The sequence below is a fragment of the Pseudophryne corroboree genome, chromosome 6 (genome assembly GCF_028390025.1).
Source record: "Pseudophryne corroboree isolate aPseCor3 chromosome 6, aPseCor3.hap2, whole genome shotgun sequence".
NCBI classification, from domain to species: domain Eukaryota; kingdom Metazoa; phylum Chordata; class Amphibia; order Anura; family Myobatrachidae; genus Pseudophryne; species Pseudophryne corroboree.
In genome coordinates, this window is record NC_086449.1 from 558324698 (window position 1) to 558345746 (window position 21049).

At 39.8% G+C, this 21049-nt stretch overlaps 1 protein-coding gene across 1 annotated transcript in view; it reads right to left on the reverse strand.

Annotated features, from left to right (window-relative positions):
• The window catches only part of LOC134934622 (dynein axonemal heavy chain 3-like), a 1803147-nt gene that overhangs the window by 1493066 nt on the left and 289032 nt on the right, over positions 1-21049 (reverse strand). The window contains exons 8-9 of the mRNA XM_063930015.1: positions 4946-5050; positions 2941-3071 (exon numbers count right to left, since the gene is read on the reverse strand). Coding sequence (XP_063786085.1) covers positions 2941-3071; positions 4946-5050 — 236 coding nt within the window. The remainder of the gene's footprint in view (positions 1-2940; positions 3072-4945; positions 5051-21049) is intronic.

A 21049-nucleotide genomic window follows, 5' to 3' on the forward strand; every position in this document is an offset into this window, starting at 1 on the left:
TGGAGGATGTTGCAGGCAGCAGGACGTTCCCCTTGGCATCTCCAGACTCTGTCACGTCTATCACATGTGCTCAGTGAGAACCTGCTTTCATCTGTAAAGAGCACAGGGCGCCAGTGGCGAATTTGCCAATCTTGGTGTTCTCAGGCAAATGCCAAACGTCCTGCACGGTGTTGGGCTGTAAGCACAACCCCCACCTGTGGATGTCGGGCCCTCATACTATCCTCATGGAGTCTGTTTCTGATCATTTGAGTAGACACATGCACATTTGTGGCTTGCTGGAGGTCATTTTGCAGGGCTCTGGCAGTGCTCCTCCTGTTCCTCCTTGCACAAAGGCAGAGGTAGCGGTCTTGCTGCTGGGTTGTTGCCCTCCTACGGCCTCCTCCACGTCTCCTGATGTACTGGCCTGTCTCATGGTAGCGCCTCCATGCTCTGGACACTACGCTGACAGACACAGCAAACCTTCTTGCCACAGCTCGCATTGATGTGCCATCCTGGATGAGCTGCACTACCTGAGCCACTTGTGTGGGTTGTAGACTCCGTCTCATGCTACCACTAGAGTGAAAGCACCGCCAGCTTTCAAAAGTGACCAAAACATCAGCTAGAAAGCATAGGAGCTGAGAAGTGGTCTGTGGTCACCACCTGCAGAACAACTCCTTTATTGGGGGTGTCTTGCTAATTGCCTATAATTCCCACCTGTTGTCTATTCCATTTGCACAACAGCATGTGAAATTGATTGTCAATCAGTGTTGCTTCCTAAGTGGACAGTTTGATTTCACAAAAGTGTGATTGACTTGGAGTTACACTGTGTTGTTTAAGTGTTCCCTTTATTTTTTGAGCAGTGTAGATAAGTGTTTAAGTATTGCTGGGGTAGTTGTCCAAATAAGTTCAGGGACAAAAAAAAAACTAGACCATTCTCATATATATATATATATATATATATATATATATAAAAGTGCAAACCTAACCCATATATATATATACTTATTTGAATAAACACCACCGACAATCATTTAGTCAAATAACTGTTGAGCCAATCACAAATTGCTTGCCCATGTTTGCTTATGTGATTACATCACTCACTACATATTACCTTTCTAGTTTATCTGTGTTTAACCTCTTTGGTTTTACTTCACACTTTTGGGTCAACAGTTAATGCTTCCTGTCATGGTTTCTGCTTGGCTGAACACTGATTTGACTGATTGAGGGGTAGTATTGTGTGTGTGTGTGTGTGTGTGTGTGTGTGTGTGTGTGTGTGTGTGTGTGTATGTTTATATATATATATATATATATATATATATATATATAGTGGCAGGGACAACATAATTCCACAAAAGGTTGATGTGAAAAGGTTGATGTGGAATGGCAGTATTTTGCAGGTTTGGAGCAGCAGCAATAGGTCTGATGGAATCCAGTCCAAGTGGTTTAGCAGAGTCTGCTGTAAGCCACAACTAGGCTAATCACTACAACTTGTCTGCTGCCTTTAAAAACAAGTTTGTTCAGTGGGTCATGGCTTCAGATGCCAAAAAGTGGCCAGGAAATTGTTTAGGGGACTAGGGTTACATTAGGAGCCATTTGAAATCTGTACTATTTGTGCTTATTTGAACTTGGAATGTTGTGCTGCTGTTTAAAGACTGCCTGTAAAACCTGACCTGCAAAACATGTATGTACTGTGTAACCTGCCTGAGGTTGAAATAAAGTGAGTTGTACTGTACTCAGTCTATTTGGTTTTGTCACTATTTATCGAACAATAGTTAACTTTTAGCATTCTACATATGTTTCAGGCGTTCAAAACATACATTTGATGCTACAAAAAAGCTAACGATTGTTCGCCACTGAAATAGACTTGTAACTGACACCTTATCTAGTTATATATATGGGCACACATTCCCTAGAAGGGCACTGGAGCGCATTACATTTAATTGAGGAAGAGAGTGCCGGGTTTACCGCTGCATATATATGGTCAGCTTAACAAATGATTGCAATATTTTGGAAAAATAACATTCCCCGAATTGAGATGAGTTACAGTTTGGAGTGTAATTAGGTGAGTGCCGAGTTTGTATGATTTTTTTAATTGAAATGTTGTGGTCACAGACCACTGGCACCACAGATGTTTGAGTGCTGTGGATTAAAGCCTATTGTTTATATAACATTTTTGTGGTTACACTTTCTCCTACACCTTTTTTTTTCCATATGTAAATCTAATGCTGTTAGTTATTCCAAAGATTTCATTAACTAATATGCTTGGATGTGGTTCTGTCTCTTTAAATGAGTGGGCCAGGGCCTAAACCTATGATAGAGGCATACTGTGTATTTAAAATTCATATGATTCCTGAACCAGAGGAATACCTATATTATTGAAAGTCAGTGTAGGGACTGACCAAGAGGGAAGGATGGGAAGTGGCAGGTCAGCTTAAAAAATGATTGCAATATTTTACAACTAACATTCTCTGAGTTCAGATGAGTTACAGTTTGGATTGTAACTAGATGAGCACTGAGTTTGTATGATTTTTCTTTTATTTAAATGTTGTGGTCATATACCACTGGCACTGTGGATGTTTGAGTGATTTGGATTAAAGCCTATTGTGTGTATATACTGTACATATTGTTTTTAGGCAATACATGATACATTTACAATATCAATAATATTATACTCAATCATACAACATATGGTAAATATGACAGATGACAGAAATCTATATAAAACCTGTTTGCTTTCGACACCTGAAGATAAACATTGATTAAGCATGCACCACATGCTTTGTGTATTTGACAACAAAACCCCATATGTAGGTGATACTACGTTACATAATCCAATACAGTAACTGTACAGTACTATCTTTATATGATCATATCCCAGAGAAATAAGAAAGAATAGTTACAAGAAAAATATGCAAACCCCACCCAGTGTGTACTATTGTTACACTATTATAGATAACATACTTTGTATAGAAGTGGAGCAGAACTTTGGACATAACAGGATGAGTGATGTGTAAACCACTGATCAGTTTGACACGTGCTACATTGACACTTTCATGCCATGGAAATTGGTCCCGTCCTGTCCTGTTCGACATCTTGCCAGAAACAAAATAAATGTTGTAATATTTAATTCCTTTTCCAAATCAATACACAGAATACATGCTTAGACGTTACCCAGCATAACGTTCTAAAACTTCCACTTTAAATTAAATGAAATGAAGTGGTTACATGATGTGGTATACAGTCATTTCCCACAATTTACTAGGTTGTCTGTATAATGAATATAACATGTATAACAATACAACATAGTAAATCATTGTGTAAATGTGTGCAAACAGACCATACAAATTAAATGAAATGCCTCCACAGACTAAATTTAAACAGAAGTTAAACACCAGATAAAAGTTGCTGAAGCAAAAACTGGGATCAAGTGAAAAATAATTTTTAATATGAATTGTAATGTCAGGAAAAGATTTCAAGTACTATTTGATGCAAATTCTTCTAACCACAATAGAGCCCAATATATCACAGTTATCAGAAGCACTATCCCATGATTTAAATAACAATACACAATACACAATGTGTATACAGCCTGACAGTTCTCCTTTAACAGCTCTCACTGTGGCTGCCACTCTTCTCAATTCAATGCAATCATCCTGACCGCCTGTCTCCCTCCTTCCTTTGTCACCTTCTATCATCATGACCGCAGAGCTTTTATTACTGCCACCATTCCCCTTTACGTTTGCACATTTCAGATCTGTATCTACAGCATGCGTAGAAGGATCACATTAACAGGAGAGGTGATGGATGTGAGAAATGTGATGGCAGTACTATTCCACCTTACTATGCAGTCCACAGAGAATAGAAAATGCTCTGGTAAACCATTGTATGAGCTCCATCAAATACAATGTTCCCGCAGGACCAGCTCTGCTGCAAATATAGGTCTCATTTGTTCAAAATAGAACGCTTACTCTTTTTCCTTAACCCACAAAAGCTCTCAAACTTGAAGCATTGTCCTATGAAGTCTCATTATCAAGCAAAGAAATTACCTGTGGGAAAAAAAACATTGGGGCAATTTTTTGGGGCACATAGTTTTCCCCTCTTTTAATATATCACCAGCAAATAACCCTATAATTACATACGCTGCAACATATTAAAGGTATATACAGTGATGTTAGGAAATTATCAAAGTAGTGTATTGTAAAATTTTAAACCTGCCATCAATTGGATGCAAACACAGTTTTTAATTTGCAGTTTCAGTTAAATCACAGCCAATGTGTGGGGTTTCAAAAGATACAAATCATATGTGGTTTGGAACAAACTGGATGCTGTTTATACCAAAGAGCATTAAATCCAAATTGAATATCCCTGTTACCCTGCAAACATTATGCCTGTTGCTCTCTAAACACCATACCTGTTGCCCTCCAACCATCATACCTGTTGCGTTCAGAACACCATACCTGTTGCCCTTCAAACACCATGCCTGTTGCCCTTTGTACACCATACCAGTTGCCTTTTTTGATGTGTCCAATTTTATCTACCTTATATCATTTAGATAAAATACACCATTTAATAGCCATATCTTGGTGCATCCCATACCCCTTTTACATGCTACCTTTTTGATGATTATGACTGTCACATATGTGCTCTGGATGCAAACTACTGTATACTACATACTATTTAAAGTTGTAAATATCATATGTTTTGTGTCTCTAAATGAATTTTTGTTGTTAAATTGTAGCAGCCACATATCAGCAATGAACTGTAAATCAGGGCTTGTGTATTCTTTGCTTTGATAAATTGCCTTTTGAGAACTACTCAAAAATCTGCATTTCATATTGAAGCTGGGAAAAAAAACACTTTGATCCTTAGCTCCATAATTTGCCTACACGCAACTTCAAAAATACTAGTTTTATATTATTAGAATAGCAATGCAAGGCCCTCAATCAGAGTAAATAAAGCAACTAACCTTTTCAGGTATTTCAATTCCAAGCCTCTGTTGTTCCATTGGATCCAGTAATATGTAATCTAAGATGGACTTCTTTATAGCATATGTATAGTTTTCCTCTACCTCCTTAGAAGAAGAAAAAATACTACAATCAGACAAGATACACTGGAGGGCATTGTCATAAGTTACTTTTGTAATTGCATAAATATGGCCATTTACCTGCTGTAAAAGAGCTGACTACCCACATTTAGAACTGATTTTAAACAAAATGGTCATTTTGCAGAGGAAAACAATACACTGTACATTATCTACATGATAACATGAGAATGCCCACATAAATATACCTACTGTATTACCTGAATTTAGCTAGGATTGCCCCTCATTGCTAAGTTCCTACTTAGAAATATGCAAATGTTACAACTCTACAGGCAGAACCAACTAATAGGTATAAATGTGTCACTGCAATACATTGTTAATGTTCCTATGACCATTTTTGCAACAACAACAAAAATAAAACTTGAATAAGATTACCATAGTAAGGAAAATAAGATTTTACTTACCGATAAATCTATTTCTCGTAGTCCGTAGTGGATGCTGGGGACTCCGTCAGGACCATGGGGACTAGCGGCTCCGCAGGAGACAGGGCACAAAACAAAAGCTTTAGGATCAGGTGGTGTGTACTGGCTCCTCCCCCTATGACCCTCCTCCAAGCCTCAGTTAGGATACTGTGCCCGGACGAGCGTACACAATAAGGAAGGATATTGAATCCCGGGTAAGACTCATACCAGCCACACCAATCACACCGTATAACTTGTGATCTAAACCCAGTTAACAGTATGACAAACGTAGGAGCCTCTGAACAGACGGCTCACAACAATAACAACCCGATTTTTTTGTAACAATAACTATGTACAAGTATTGCAGACAATCCGCACTTGGGATGGGCGCCCAGCATCCACTACGGACTACGAGAAATAGATTTATCGGTAAGTAAAATCTTATTTTCTCTGACGTCCTAAGTGGATGTTGGGGACTCCGTCAGGACCATGGGGATTATACCAAAGCTCCCAAACGGGCGGGAGAGTGCGGATGACTCTGCAGCACCGAGTGAGAGAACTCCAGGTCCTCCTCAGCCAGGGTGTGCCCCTGACCAAGTAGCAGCTCGGCAAAGTTGTAAAGCCGAGACCCCTCGGGCAGTCGCCCAAGATGAGCCCACCTTCCTTGTGGAATGGGCATTTATATATTTTGGCTGTGGCAGTCCTGCCACAGAATGTGCAAGCTGAATTGTACTACACATTCAACTAGCAATCGTCTGCTTAGAAGCAAGAGCACCCAGTTTTTTGGGTGCATACAGGATAACAGCAAGTCAGTTTTCCTGACTCCAGCCGTCCTGGAAATATATATTTTCAGGGCCCTGACAACATCTAGCAACTTGGAGTCCTCCAAGTCTCTAGTAGCCGCAGGTACCACAATAAGCTGGTTCAGATGAAACGCTGACACCACCTTAGGGAGAAACTGGGGATGAGTCCGCAGCTCTGCCCTGTCCGAATGGACAATCAGATATGGGCTTTTGTGAGACAAAGCCGCCAATTCTGACACTCGCTTGGCCGAGGCCAGGGCCAACATCATGGTCACTTTCCATGTGAGATATTTCAAATCCACAGATTTGAGCGGTTTAAACCAACGTGATTTGAGGAATCCCAGGACTACGTTGAGATCCCACAGTGCCACTGGAGGCACAAAAGGGGGTTGTATATGCAGTACTCCCTTTTCAAATTTCTGGACTTCAGGAACTGAAGCCAATTCTTTCTGGAAGAAAATCGACAGGGCCGAAATTTGAACCTTAATGGATCCCAATTTGAGGCCCATAGACACTCCTGTTTGCAGGAAATGCAGGAATCGACCGAGTTGAAATTTCTTTGTGGGGCCTTCCTGGCCTCACACCACGCAACATATTTTCGCCACATGTGGTGATAATGTTGTGCGGTCACCTCCTTCCTGGCTTTGACCAGGGTAGGAATGACCTCTTCCGGAATGCCTTTTTCCCTTAGGATCCGGCGTTCAACCGCCATGCCGTCAAACGCAGCCGCGGTAAGTCTTGGAACAGACATGGTACTTGCTGAAGCAAGTCCCTTCTTATCGGCAGAGGCCCTGAGTCCTCTGTGAGCATCTCTTGAAGTTCCGGGTACCAAGTCCTTCTTGGCCCATCCGGAGCCACGAGTATAGTTCTTACTCCTATACGTCTTATAATTCTCAGTACCTTTGGTATGAGAAGCAGAGGAGGGAACACATACACCGACTGGTACACCCATGGTGTTACCAGAACGTCCACAGCTATTGCCTGAGGGTCTCTTGACCTGGCGCAATACCTGTCCAGTTTTTTGTTCAGGCGGGACGCCATCATGTCCACCTTTGGTCTTTCCCAACGGTGCACAATCATGTGGAAAAAAACTTCTCGATGAAGTTCCCACTCTCCCGGGTGGAGGTCGTGCTGAGGAAGTCTGCTTCCCAGTTGTCCACTCCCGGAATGAAAAACTGCTGACAGTGCTATCACATGATTTTCCGCCCAGCGAAGAATCCTTGCAGTTTCTGCCATTGTCCTCCTGCTTCTTGTGCCGCCCTGTCTGTTTACGTGGGCGACTGCCGTGATGTTGTCCCACTGGATCAATACCGGCTGACCTTGAAGCAGAGGTCTTGCTAATCTTAGAGCATTGTAAATTGCTCTTAGCTCCAGTATATTTATGCGGAGAGAAGTCCCCAGACTTGATCACACTCCCTGGAAATTTTTTCCCTGTGTGACAGCTCCCCAGCCTTTCAAGCTGGAATCCGTGGTCACCAGGACCCAGTCCTGAATGCATAACTGTGGCCCTTTAGTAGATGAGCACTCTGCAGCCACCACAGAAGAGACACCCTTGTCCTTGGAGACAGGGTTATCCGCTGATGCATCTGAAGATGCGATCCGGACCATTTGTCCAGCAGATCCCACTGAAAAGTTCTTGCGTGAAATCTGCCGAATGGAATCGCTTCGTAAGAAGCCACCATTTTTCCCAGGACCCTTGTGCAATGATGCACTGACACTTTTCCTGGTTTTAGGAGGTTCCTGACTAGCTCGGATAACTCCCTGGCTTTCTCCTCCGGGAGAAACACCTTTTTCTGGACTGTGTCCAGAATCATCCCTAGGGACAGCAGACGTGTCATCGGAGACAGCTGCGATTTTGGAATATTTAGAATCCACCCGTGCTGTCGTAGAACTACTTGAGATAGTGCTACTCAGACCTCCAACTGTTCTCTGGACCTTGCCCTTATCAGGAGATCGTCCAAGTAAGGGATAATTAAGACGCCTTTTCTTTGAAGAAGAATCATCATTTCGGCCATTACCTTGGTAAAGACCCGGGGTGCCGTGGACAATCCAAACGGCAGCGTCTGAAACTGATAGTGACAGTTTTGTACCACGAACCTGAGGTACCCTTTGTGAGAAGGGCAAATTTGGACATGGAGGTAAGCATCCTTGATGTCCAGGGACACCATATAGTCCCCTTCTTCCTGGTTCGCTATCACTGCTCTTAGTGACTCCATTTAGAATAGGTCTCACCTAGCCGTCTGGCTTCAGTACCACAATATAGTGTGGAATAATACCCCTTTACTTGTTGTAGGAGGGGTACTTTGATTATCACCTGCTGGGAATACAGCTTGTGAATTGTTTCCAATACTGCCTCCCTGTCGGAGGTAGACGTTGGTAAAGCAAACTTCAGGAACCTGCGAGGGGGAGACGTCTCGAATTTTCAATCTGTACCCCCGGGATACTACTTGTAGGATCCAGGGGTCCACTTGCGAGTGAGCCCACTGCGTGCTGAAACTCTTGAGACGACCCCCCACCGCACCTGTTTGTACGGCCCCAGCGTCATGCTGAGGACTTGGCAGAAGCGATGGAAGGCTTCTGTTCCTGGGAATGGGCTGCCTGCTGCAGTCTTCTTCCCTTACCTCTATCCCTGGGCAGATATTATGGGGACGAAAGGACTGAGGCTGAAAAGACTATGTCTTTTTCTGCTGAGATGTTACTTGGGGTAAAAAAGGTGGATTTTCTAGCTGTTGCCGTGGCCACCAGGTCCGATGGACCGACCCCAAATAACTCTTCCCCTTTATACGGCAATACTTCCATGTGCCGTTTGGAATCTGCATCACCTGACCACTGTCGTGTCCATAAACATCGTCTGGCAGATATGGACATCGCACTTACTCTTGATGCCAGAGTTTCACATATATAGAAATGCATCCTTTAAATGCTCTATAGTCAATAAAATACTGTCCCTGTCAAGGGTATCAATATTTCCAGTCAGGGAATCCGACCAAGTCACCCCAGCGCTGCCCATCCAGGCTGAGGCGATCGCTGGTCGCAGTATAACACCAGTATGTGTGTATATACTTTTTAGGATATTTTCCAACCTCCTATCAGTTGGCTTCTTGAGGGCGTCTGTATCTGGAGACGGTAACGCCACTTGTTTTTATAAGCGTGTGAGCGCCTTATCCACCCTAAGGTGTGTTTCCCAATGCGCCATAACTTCTGGCGGGAAAAGGTATACCGCCAATAATTTTCTATCGGGGGAAACCCACGCATCATCACACACTTCATTTAATTTATCTGATTCAGGAAAAACCACATGTAGTTTTTTCACACTCCACATAATACCCTTTTTTGTGGTACTTGTAGTATCAGAAATATGTAACATCTCCTTCATTGCCCTTAACAAGTAACGTGTGGCCCTAAAGGAAAATACGTTTGTTTCTTCACCGTCGACACTGGAGTCAGTGTCCGTGTCTGTGTTTTAGATGCCTGGACAGGTACTAATTGGTTTGCCGGCCGTCTCATGTCGTCAACCGACCTTGCAGCGTGTTGACATTATCACGTAATTCCTTAAATAAGCCATCCATTCCGGTGTCGACTCCCTAGAGAGTGACATCACCATTACCGGCAATTGCTCCGCCTCCTCACCAACATCGTCCTCATACATGTCGACACACAAGTACCGACACACAGCACACACACAGGGAATGCTCTGATAGAGGACAGGACCCCACTAGCCCTTTGGGGAGACAGAGGGAGAGTTTGCCAGCACACACCAAAAACGCTATATTATACAGGGACAACCTTTATATTAGTGTTTTTCCCTTATAGCATTTTAATATATATATACATATCGCCAAATAAGTGCCCCCCCTCTCTGTTTTAACCCTGTTTCTGTAGTGCAGTGCAGGGGAGAGCCTGGGAGCCTTCCCACCAGCATTTCTGTGAGGGAAAATGGCGCTGTGTGCTGAGGAGAATAGGCCCCGCCCCCTTTTCGGCGGGCTTCTTCTCCCGTTTTTCTGAGACCTGGCAGGGGTTAAATACATCCATATAGCCTCCAGGGGCTATATGTGATGTATTTTTAGCCAGAATAAGGTATTATACATTGCTGCCCAGGGTGCCCCCAGCAACGCCCTGCACCCTCCGTGACCGTTGGTGTGAAGTGTGTGACAACAATGGCGCACAGCTGCAGTGCTGTGCGCTACCTTCATGAAGACTGAAAAGCCTTCTGCCGCCGGTTTCTGGACCTTCAATCTTCAGCATCTGCAAGGGGGGTCGGCGGCGCGGCTCCGGGACGAACCCCAGGGTGAGACCTGTGTTCCGACTTCCTCTGGAGCTAATGGTGTCCAGTAGCCTAAGAAGCCAATCCATCCTGCACGCAGGTGAGTTGAACTTCTCTCCCCTAAGTCCCTCGATGCAGTGAGCCTGTTGCCAGCAGGACTCACTGAAAATAAGAAACCTAAATACTTTTTCTAAGCAGCTCCTTAAGAGAGCCACCTAGATTGCACCCTGCTCGGACGGGCACAAAAACCTAACTGAGGCTTGGAGGAGGGTCATAGGGGGAGGAGCCAGTACACACCACCTGATCCTAAAGCTTTGGTTTTGTGCCCTGTCTCCTGCGGAGCCGCTAGTCCCCATGGTCCTGACGGAGTCCCCAGCATCCACTTAGGACGTCAGAGAAATCAACAATACGATATCACATATATAATATAATATATAATATTATATCACAATATTAATTAAATAGAATGAAATTATCCAACTTGATTATAAAAATCAAAATTATCAGAATGGATCTTGATATGAATACATACTAAGTGAATTCATTCTTCAACAAATTAAAGGCTAATTAACACCTAAAGTATTTGCATGCATGTAAAAGGACAACTTCCCAATACAATTTATATTACACCTATATAGCACACATGCATCTCTTTTTTTATCTAATTTATTGTATTTATAGTCACAGCTGCATCAGGTACACATGTTGTGTTGGCAGAATACAAAGTATTGCACGTTCTATAAGTTCTAATTTACATGTTGGTTACATGCATATTTAGAATTGAGATGGTCCTAAGCATAATACAACTTTAAATACCATCATAAGGATTTAAGGTTTGTCCTTGCATGTGCACAATTTTGACAACCTACAGGCATATACAACTCTAAATATCCTTTTGTGTACAAATCAGCTTTTGAACAAAAAGCTGAAATGCAAAAGCATACAGTATGTCATTTATCTTTGATGTGGCATTATTGCCTATACCATATTTCATTATTCTATCAATCTATAGTTAATTCTATTACAAGGCAAAACCAACAGCTAAACCTCAAGATAACCAGACATTATCTTTATGGGGCTCCCATCTTTCTAGGTACAATGGTAAAGGAGGTAGGCAAATTTACATTCCCTCACCCATACTTTTATTTTTTTTTTCCGTTGTTTACATGGGTGACATCGGTATGCATGCACATGATGGTGGCACCTCTGGTCACATTCAGCAGTGACTGCCAGCTGTGCTCACCAGTCATCAGGACAGGTGGAGTAAGGTACAAGCCTGACTCGTCTTTCGCAGTTTTAAGTTATATTCACAGGACACAAAAGGTTCATCCTTAGTAGTGAAGGGGTTAATAACAAGTTAATATTTTTATCAAAACTATGTTTAGAAAATGTCAGTGATGATAATGAGTCAAGTTAAGAACATCTTTCTAACACTTATTTAACAAAATTTTAGTAAGAAATATTCACAATTGTTTTCTGCATGATATATTTACAATGCAACGTTTGACATCCCACTCTTTGCAGAAGTATTTTGATTCTTTACTTGCTACTTTCATCCCTCTTTGAGGAGCAAATACCACATTTTCTTGCTGGATTGTCTCTCTTTGTTAGAGGACCAAATTCTGGGAAGTTCTTCACAATTAGCCTTAATGGTTTCGGTTGGTTCCTCTCCAACCCACTTTTAACTTTGAGGCCTATGCTGTTTGGTTATTTTCAATGAGCAACCACACCAACTACATCCTAAACTGTAGATGGTTTGATTTGTTTTTAGTATAAAGGTGTACTAAATTGCTTGTTGGCTAAAAATAGTTACATACATTTCTTACAACTTTAACAAATTATTGGGAAGTTTGTTAGATGTTGATCTGCATGCTATACCCAACTCATTGTAAAATTATAGTTAACCACAGCCTGTGGACTGTTGACAAAAGGAAGACATCCTCTTAAAAATCCTATGGTATGTAGCATCTTTTTGTTCATTTTTCCCATTCATCCTCAAGGTCTCATACATGCCTGTTCAATAGGTCAATAATAAATTAGTTATTTGAGGCAAAATGCAAAAACTGATGGTTCTGAGACAGTGGGGTCTTTGTACTAAACCCTGGAGAGGTGTGTGGTATATAATATCTACAATGTCTACATCGAAAGTCATTAGGTTGACCCCATATGGTCAACATGCGTTAGGTCGACCCTGACAAAAGATTGACATGGACAAATGGTTGACCTATGAAAGGTCGACACTGGAAAATGTTGACATGGACAAAATGTCAACAGGGTGACAAGGTAGACATTTCAATGGTAGACAAAAATATGGTCAAGATACTTTTTTTTAGCATTTTTTGGGTAAGTGTGGATAGTTTTTCCATCAGGGACCACCATTTGAAGAAACGCTTTGCTCGCCACACTTCAGGCATGTTGTCTCTCTCCACTCTACTTCACTCATCACAAGGTTACTAAAAGTTTTGATTTGTGACAAAGGATGGAAAAAGTCCAAAAACATGAAAAACAAAACATGTGTCAACCATATATGTGTCGACCATTGCCATGTCAAGAATTTGAACCTGTCAAGTGTCAAATTTTTGTCCACGTTGACCTTTTACAGTGTCTATGTTTACTAGGTAGACCTTTTGTCTATCTCAAACTTTTTCAATTTAAACCTAATGTATGTAGCCCACATGGTGTTGACCTAGACATTGTAGATCTATAGTCCAGATCCCCTAGGAAAGAGATAAAGTGGATGGAAATAAAGTACCAACATCTGGTCATGTAAATATCAGACTTAGGGGTCCTTTTACTATTTTAGAGAGATAGAGAGGATAAATTACCAACCAACTCCTGTCATTTTTTAAACACAGCCTGTAATATGGCAGTTAAGAGCTGATTGGCTGGATCTTTATCTCCGTCTACTTTATATCTCTCAAAGGCTTTGTATATAGGCCCTAATATCTCCTAGAGAGCAAGAGTTTCATGAGCATAATTTTATTTTGAGAATACAAAGTATATATAATTCTGGACCATATATTCTGTAGATAGATTTGTATTCACACAGTACTGTATATTGATTTTGATGACTTCAAACTACCCTTTTTGGAATGTATATGATTTTTACGTCCCTGCCTTTGTAAAGTAGCAGACTTTTGTCAATAGAGAAGTCTTGTTATGGGCCCACATTTTAGCAAAATGATTGCAGATATTTGGATTAGGTGGACATCTTCTGTCTGATTACTGGAAATATCTACAAATATTTTCCAAGTAAAATATATCTATGGAACATCACTGACCTAAAAAATGGAATTGCCAAAATAATTGCTCTTCAGAAATTACCACTTTAGCATGGAGGTTTTGAACTATCCATTTCAATACTAACAGAATGCTAATATTTTGGCAGGTGTTAATCACCATGATATTGTACAGTATGCTTTAGCATGCTGATTGATCTCCTCCATTATAAGATGTACCAAGCTGAAAGTAACCCAAAAATCCACTTAACAATAATGCTGCATGTGGCTCTCCCAAAAAAGGAAACGTGGCAACAGCTTTGCATCTCTAATGAGCTAAATTGGTGCATGTCTGCTAAATCATTTTCTTCATTAGAAGACACATCATCAATCATATATTCTTCCTTCTTAGAATGGATATAACTTCAAGAATTAGCATTGATATCATTAATGCATGTCACTGTCTGAAGATGAGTCACAAAAAGAACAGAATTCCAGACCTATCTCAGAGACACAATATAACAAACACAACAATGTACTGTAACAGCCTTGAAATAATGATGTAGCTTGATAAAGAAATTCAAATGTTCAAAGGTTCAAAGGACAGACAGGATTAAATTAGGTAATAAAATGTATTAGTTATTTTTTGGGACTAAATTTGTTATTCATTTGAAGTACATTCTAATAAAAACTTTACATAAATGATCTATGGCTTATTTTATATGTTCATATTTTATTCTGTGATCACTGTGGTAATTATACTGTATTGACACTTTTTCATATTCTTTCCTCTGTGTCTACATTACTCATTTGTAAACACTGTTTTGTTTTTTGTTTTTTTGTGTGGGCTGTTGGAAATTTGTATTGTGTACAGTAGAGAATGTATCACACAGTCCTACTCTTTCTTGTGTTATTCCCAATTGTAAATTTCTATCACTACACTGTATATACATAACATATTTAAATGCTTTTTAGGCTATGTTTGAGCTTTAAGCTATTGTCTATTTGTAAACATGTTTCCCATTACACCATACATGGCAATTCAAAGTAAATTATACATTTACAGAAATAGTTTTCATTTAATGTGAGTTATCACTTATGATAGGCAGACAGATATTAGACTTTTACCTGACAGATATGCAAGGACAGCAGGTTTTGTGTTATGATAATACAGTAAATGTGGTAAATGGCTTAGCTGCCTATTTGATATTGAGTAAGTTTGGGATCACCCTTGCTTAACCTAGTCTAGTTACCTTGTCTAGTTTTAACTGCAGGCATAATAAACTAACCCTAATACTAAACAATGTAAATAAAGAGTACTTTGGATTTGCTCAGTGCACCTATCTAGGCTACAGCGCTAACTTCAACATGTACACTTGCTTTCTGGACAAATTACAGTAGAAGCTCATCTAGGTTTGAAGGCCAGACAATCTGTGGATGCACACTGTGAAAATTAAAAAATCACAACAAATGCCATCATCTTACAACTGTAAAATCAACTATTTTGGTAAATATTACTTTTACATTTAATGCCAAAATAATGTTTTGCTTAGTTTAATTTAATTTTATTGACGTAAATAAGGACACAGCAGAACTGACATCAATACATACAGTATGTTTTTTGTACTTGAAGTTTATTATTACAATAGACAAAGTGCACCTAGAAATGTGCTTCTCTGCAGATACACTATTGGTTGTGTCTCATCATAATTATGAGGATGAAACCTGATCTCAATCAGAGTATTACTGCAGGGAAAAACCTATTCATGCTTCTGCAAAGCACTGAAAGCTAATTAAAAATGAATGCTCTGCTACAGGTTTGAAAAAATTAGGCATATTTCTGCATTAAGTTTGTAATTACCAAGTCACAGCTCCAACTATAATAGGCCAGTACAAATGTCTACACCTCTGCGAATGTTGGCATCTTTTCGCATAACATAGAAACATAGAAACATAGAATTTGACGGCAGATAAGAACCACTTGGCCCATCTAGTCTGCCCCTTTTTTTATCCTTTAGGTAATCTCAACCCTTTTTGAACCTTAATTCTTTGTAAGGATATTCATATGCCTATCCCAAGCATGTTTAAATTGCTCTACAGTCTTAGCCTCTACCACCTCTGATGGGTGATTATTCCACTTATCCACTACCCTTTCTGTGAAGTAATTTTTCCTTAAATTTCCCCTGAACCTCCCCCCCCTCCAGTTTCAGTGTATGTCCTCGAGTTCTAATATTTCTCTTCCTTTGAAGAATGTTTCCCTCCTGAACTTTGTTAAGACCCTTGATATATTTGAAAGTTTCTATCATGTCCCCCCTTTCCCTTCTCTCCTCCAAACTATACATGTTAAGATCTTTTAGCCTTTCCGGGTACGTTTTGTGATGTATGCCATGCACCATTTTAGTTGCCCTTCTTTGTACACTCTCTAATGTATTTATATCCTTCTGGAGATATGGTCTCCAGAACTGGACACAGTATTCCAGATGGGGCCGCACCAATGACCTATACAGTGGCAATATCACTTCTTTTTTCCTACTACTGATTCCTCTCCCTATGCAACCAAGCATCTGACTTGCCTTTCTCATTGCTTTGTTGCATTGATTTCCTGCCTTCAAGTCACTTGAAATAGTGACTCCTAAATCCCTTTCCTCCTCAGTAGTTTCCATTATAGTACCCTTGATACTATATTTAGCCTTTGGGTTTTTGAGACCGAAGTGCATGATTTTGCATTTTTTAGCATTAAACTGTAGTTGCCACGTTCTTGACCATTTCTCAAGCCTACCTAGGTCATCAATCATTTGTTTTACCCCTCCCGGTGTGTCTACCCTGTTGCATATTTTTGTATCATCTGAAAAAAGGCATACCTTCCCTTCAATACCATCTGCAATGTCACCAACAAAGATATTAAAGAGAACTGGACCAAGTACAGATCCCTGGGGTACTCCACTGGTAACATTTCCTTCCATAGATTGCACTCCATTAACTGCAACTGTCTGTTTCCTATCCTGCAGCCAGGTTCTTATCCATTTAACTGTTTTATAATCCACCCCCACGCTTTCAAGTTTATTTAGCAGTCTGCGATGTGGGACAGTGTCAAATGCCTTACTAAAGTCTAGATATGCTACATCTACAGCTTCCCCTTGATCTATTATTTTTGTCACAGAGTCGAAAAAGTCAATAAGATTTGTTTGGCATGATCTACCGCCAGTAAATCCATGCTGTTTTGGATCCTGTAAGTGGTTTGATTTAAGATATTCCACAACTCTTTCTTTTAATAGTTTTTCCATTACTTTCCCCACTACTGTTGTAAGGCTTACTGGTCTGTAGTTACTTGCTTCTTCCTTGCTTCCACTTTTGTGCAGTGGAACTACATTTGCTCTTTTCCAGTCCTCTGGAATAGCACCTGTATTTAGTGACTGGTTATATAATTCTGTTAACGGTGTAACCAGCACATTTTTTAGCTCTTTGAGTATCCTTGGGTGTATCCCATCTGGTTCCATTGATTTATCCACTTTTAGTTGCGAAAGTTCTGTTAGGACCTTCTCCTCTGTAAATGTACTTTCAACTACCTTATTTTTATGAATGTCCTTGCAACTTAACTGTGGCCCCATCCCTTCTTCTGTAGTAAATACTGAGCAAAAATAATTATTTAGGTGATCTGCTATTGCCTTGTCACCCTCCACCAAATGCTCACTCTCTGTCTTAAGTCTTATTATTCCTCCATTTGATTTTCTCCTTTCACTTATATACTTAAAAAAAGTTTTGCCCCCTTTAGCTACTGACTGGGCCATTTTTTCCTCAGCTTCTGCCTTTGCACGTCTGATCACTTTCTTAGCATCCTTCCGTCTGTCAAGATACACCTCTTAGTCATTATTATTTTGAGTCTGTTTGTATTTCCTAAAAGCCATCTTTTTTGCTTTCACACTAGTTGATACTTCTTTTGTGAACCACACTGGCTTCCTTTTCCTGGTGCTTTTCCTAACCCTTTTGATACAAAGATCAGTTGCACTTAGTATTGCACTTTTCAGTTTTTCCCACCTCTCCTGCACTCCTTCCAAGTTCCACCAGTCCGCCAATGAATCACTTAAGCATCTCCCCATTTTTGCAAAATCAGCATTTCTAAAATCCAACACCTTTGTTTTTGTGTGACAGGAGTTGGATCCTGTCTTTATACTAAACCATACTGCTTGATGATCACTGGATCCCAGGTGCTCACCCACATATATGTCGGATATCCTATCACCATTTGTAAGAATTAAATCTAATATTGAATCTTTGTGAGTGGGCTCCATCACCAATTGCTTGAGAGATGCTCCCTGTAAGGAATGTAGAAATTTGCCACTTGTAGCTGAACTTGCAAAAGACCCCTCCCAATTTACATCAGGTAAATTAAAGTCTCCCATGATTATGACTTCTCCCTTTAAAGCCATTTTAGCGATGTCCAACAATAGGTTCCTGTCCAAATTCTGCCCCTGGCCTGGTGGTCTATAGATCACCCCAATGCGAATAACATCCTTCTCCCCGGTTTCTATGGTGACCCAAAAGGCCTCAGTTTTGTCTTCAATATTTTGTATTAAAGTAGCATTTATGCTTTTTTTCACATACATTGCTACCCCTCCTCCTGTTCTTCCTATTCTATCCTTCCTAAATAAATTGTATCCTGGTATAGCTATGTCCCAGTCATGATTTTCATTGCACCATGACTCTGTAATTGCCACAAAATCCAGGTTATCCCTTGGTAAACTTGGTAACTTGGTAAACTATGCATTTTTGTGATAAACCAGGGGCACCAGTGCAAACTGAGTAATGTCACATGACCAAACAAGGTACTTTGTAGTACACCTCAACAGATTTGTGCATTGCAAATAACATTGAATTTTAATGTCAATATAACTCTGAGGATTTTGCTGAAATAGTAAATGAATTTGACAAAAACAGTTGTATTTGGAATTCATTATCTTATGGAATTCAGAGCCTGGTTTATGTTTGTAAGTACAGCAAATAAGCAAGCAACTGAGCAAAACCATGTTGTACTGCAGGAGGGGCATATGTGTGGAGAGATTTAGATTTGGGTGAGGTGTGTTCAAACTGAAATTTAAACTGCAGTGTAAATATAAAGCTGCCTAACATTTGTGGGCTACATGCAAAAGCAGCAAGTATTTACCCTGCACAGAAAAAAATATAAAATGTACAAGTATTTGCACCCCTTACATGGCAACAGACACAAGTTACTTGCTTTTTTGCTTTACTTACAATCATAAATCCGGACCTTAGTTTCTATTTGTCACAGATTCAAAATGCTACAGTTCTCATGGTAATGTAAACTCTGTACTTAAATACAGTAGTGCACTTCTAGTTCTTGTGAATGTGATATAAGCTCTGGGGTTATACAAGTTTTATTTGCTTTTGGGAGATAACTGAGTAAACTCTGGTTACAGTTCTACTGATAGCACAGAATGCAAACAAGGACACGGCCTACAGAAAATGTATATAATTCTGTCCATTGGACAAGTTTCATTAGCTAAAAAAATTAATTACTGCAGAGTAATGCTTCTCCCATTATCTAGCCATGATTTGCAGAATTGAGTTGCTCTTTATTTTCTTTCAATAATCAAAGAAAAAAATATCTTTCTATTATTCCCATCAAAATAGATCAGAAGAGGGGGTGGGGCTCTGGAAAAGGGGATGGTCTGGGGGCAGGGATACATGATTGCATCATTGCGGCCAGGTCTACTGCTATGTAATGCCCATATTACCGACATTGCACAGTGGGGGGTGGGACTACGATGATGCAATTCACAATGAATTGCGTAATTGGCCTCTCCAGACAACCCACTTTTACAGGCACTGCTGGTAGGAGGTGTGCAGAGGGCTGTGGATGGCTCTGGGAGGCTTGCCAACCTTTCCAGGGGGCTGGGAGCATAACCAGATGTTCAGGAGCCTCTGGCATTCATTTAATCAGAGATGACCCAGTTTTTACAGATTGGTAGACTTTTCATGATCTTGTTGTGAACTCCTGACTGAGGAGTTACTTAAATGGCCCTTGGATAGGGCTAAGTACTGACAACCTTCTGATGTGTCTAACAAAGTGTGTGTTTTTGTTTGTACCTGTAGTACAATAAAATTTATAATTATGCAATATAACAACAAAATAATTAATATAAATAAAAAAAATAATAATGAAAAAACTGTTGAGATGTCAAATAATTCTATACCTTGATAGGATATGGTGCTATTGACAAGAAAAAATACAAATATTGTATTATTGCAAGTCAGCATATTAAAAAAAAAAAGTCATCTGTTATCAGAAAGTATAACCCTGTACTTTTCACACCTTGCTAGAACTCATCATTAAAACCAAGTGCAGAAGCAAACCTTGCTTAGTGCTAGTTGTGTCTTAACATATGAACTGATCGATATCACAGTGTATTGACTGGGCATGTTTACACCCAGCTAATGACACTAATGGCCAGTAAAGAAACACAGTTGTGTTTTGCTGCAGTCAATGTAGTTGGGTTGTAAATCTGTATTAAAAGAGAACATTTAGACATTTTTCCAGAGTATAATATAGGAACAATAAATACTATAAGATTTTACAAGATATTAGACACATGTTAGGGCCTGGAGATTGGTCTGCTTTTAAATGAGCATTAAGTATTTGGTGCATTTTTAGTGAGTCTGGACTAACTTGTGAATTCATGTGCCAAAAGTGAATTTCTGAAATTATATTTTATAGTAGAAATATGTCCATTCAATTAAAACTTAAAATTGTTTAATCTAGACGGCAGCTATTATTGGATGAGCATCTTCACATGTTTCTTTGGTGAGAATATTGGCTTAAGTATTTCACTCAAAATTGCTTCTATTATTTATTTCTGCAAGGAATATTACTTTGATTTCAGAGCATTTCCCTACATCAATATATAGAATATAAATTGTACAAATTGTACAAATTAAGTTAAGAATACCTATTCAATTTAATTCATAAATTGAAGGAGAACTTAGATAGATAGATAGATAGATAGATAAATAGATAGAAAAATGTATACTCTAATGCATGTATATACTTCTAAAATGATCCCTTTCCCTGCAGTATAAAGCAGTGCTACCTTTTCCATATAATATGTGCCTCCTCAAAATTTCAATATACAGTATAATAACATTTTAGATATTGATAACAAGTAAATTGAAGAAAAGAAAACCTGTCTCAAAGGAATATTTGGGTATAAATGAATCATCACACATCTAGTCTCAATATACCATTCAGCAAGAGATGCTTAGCACAA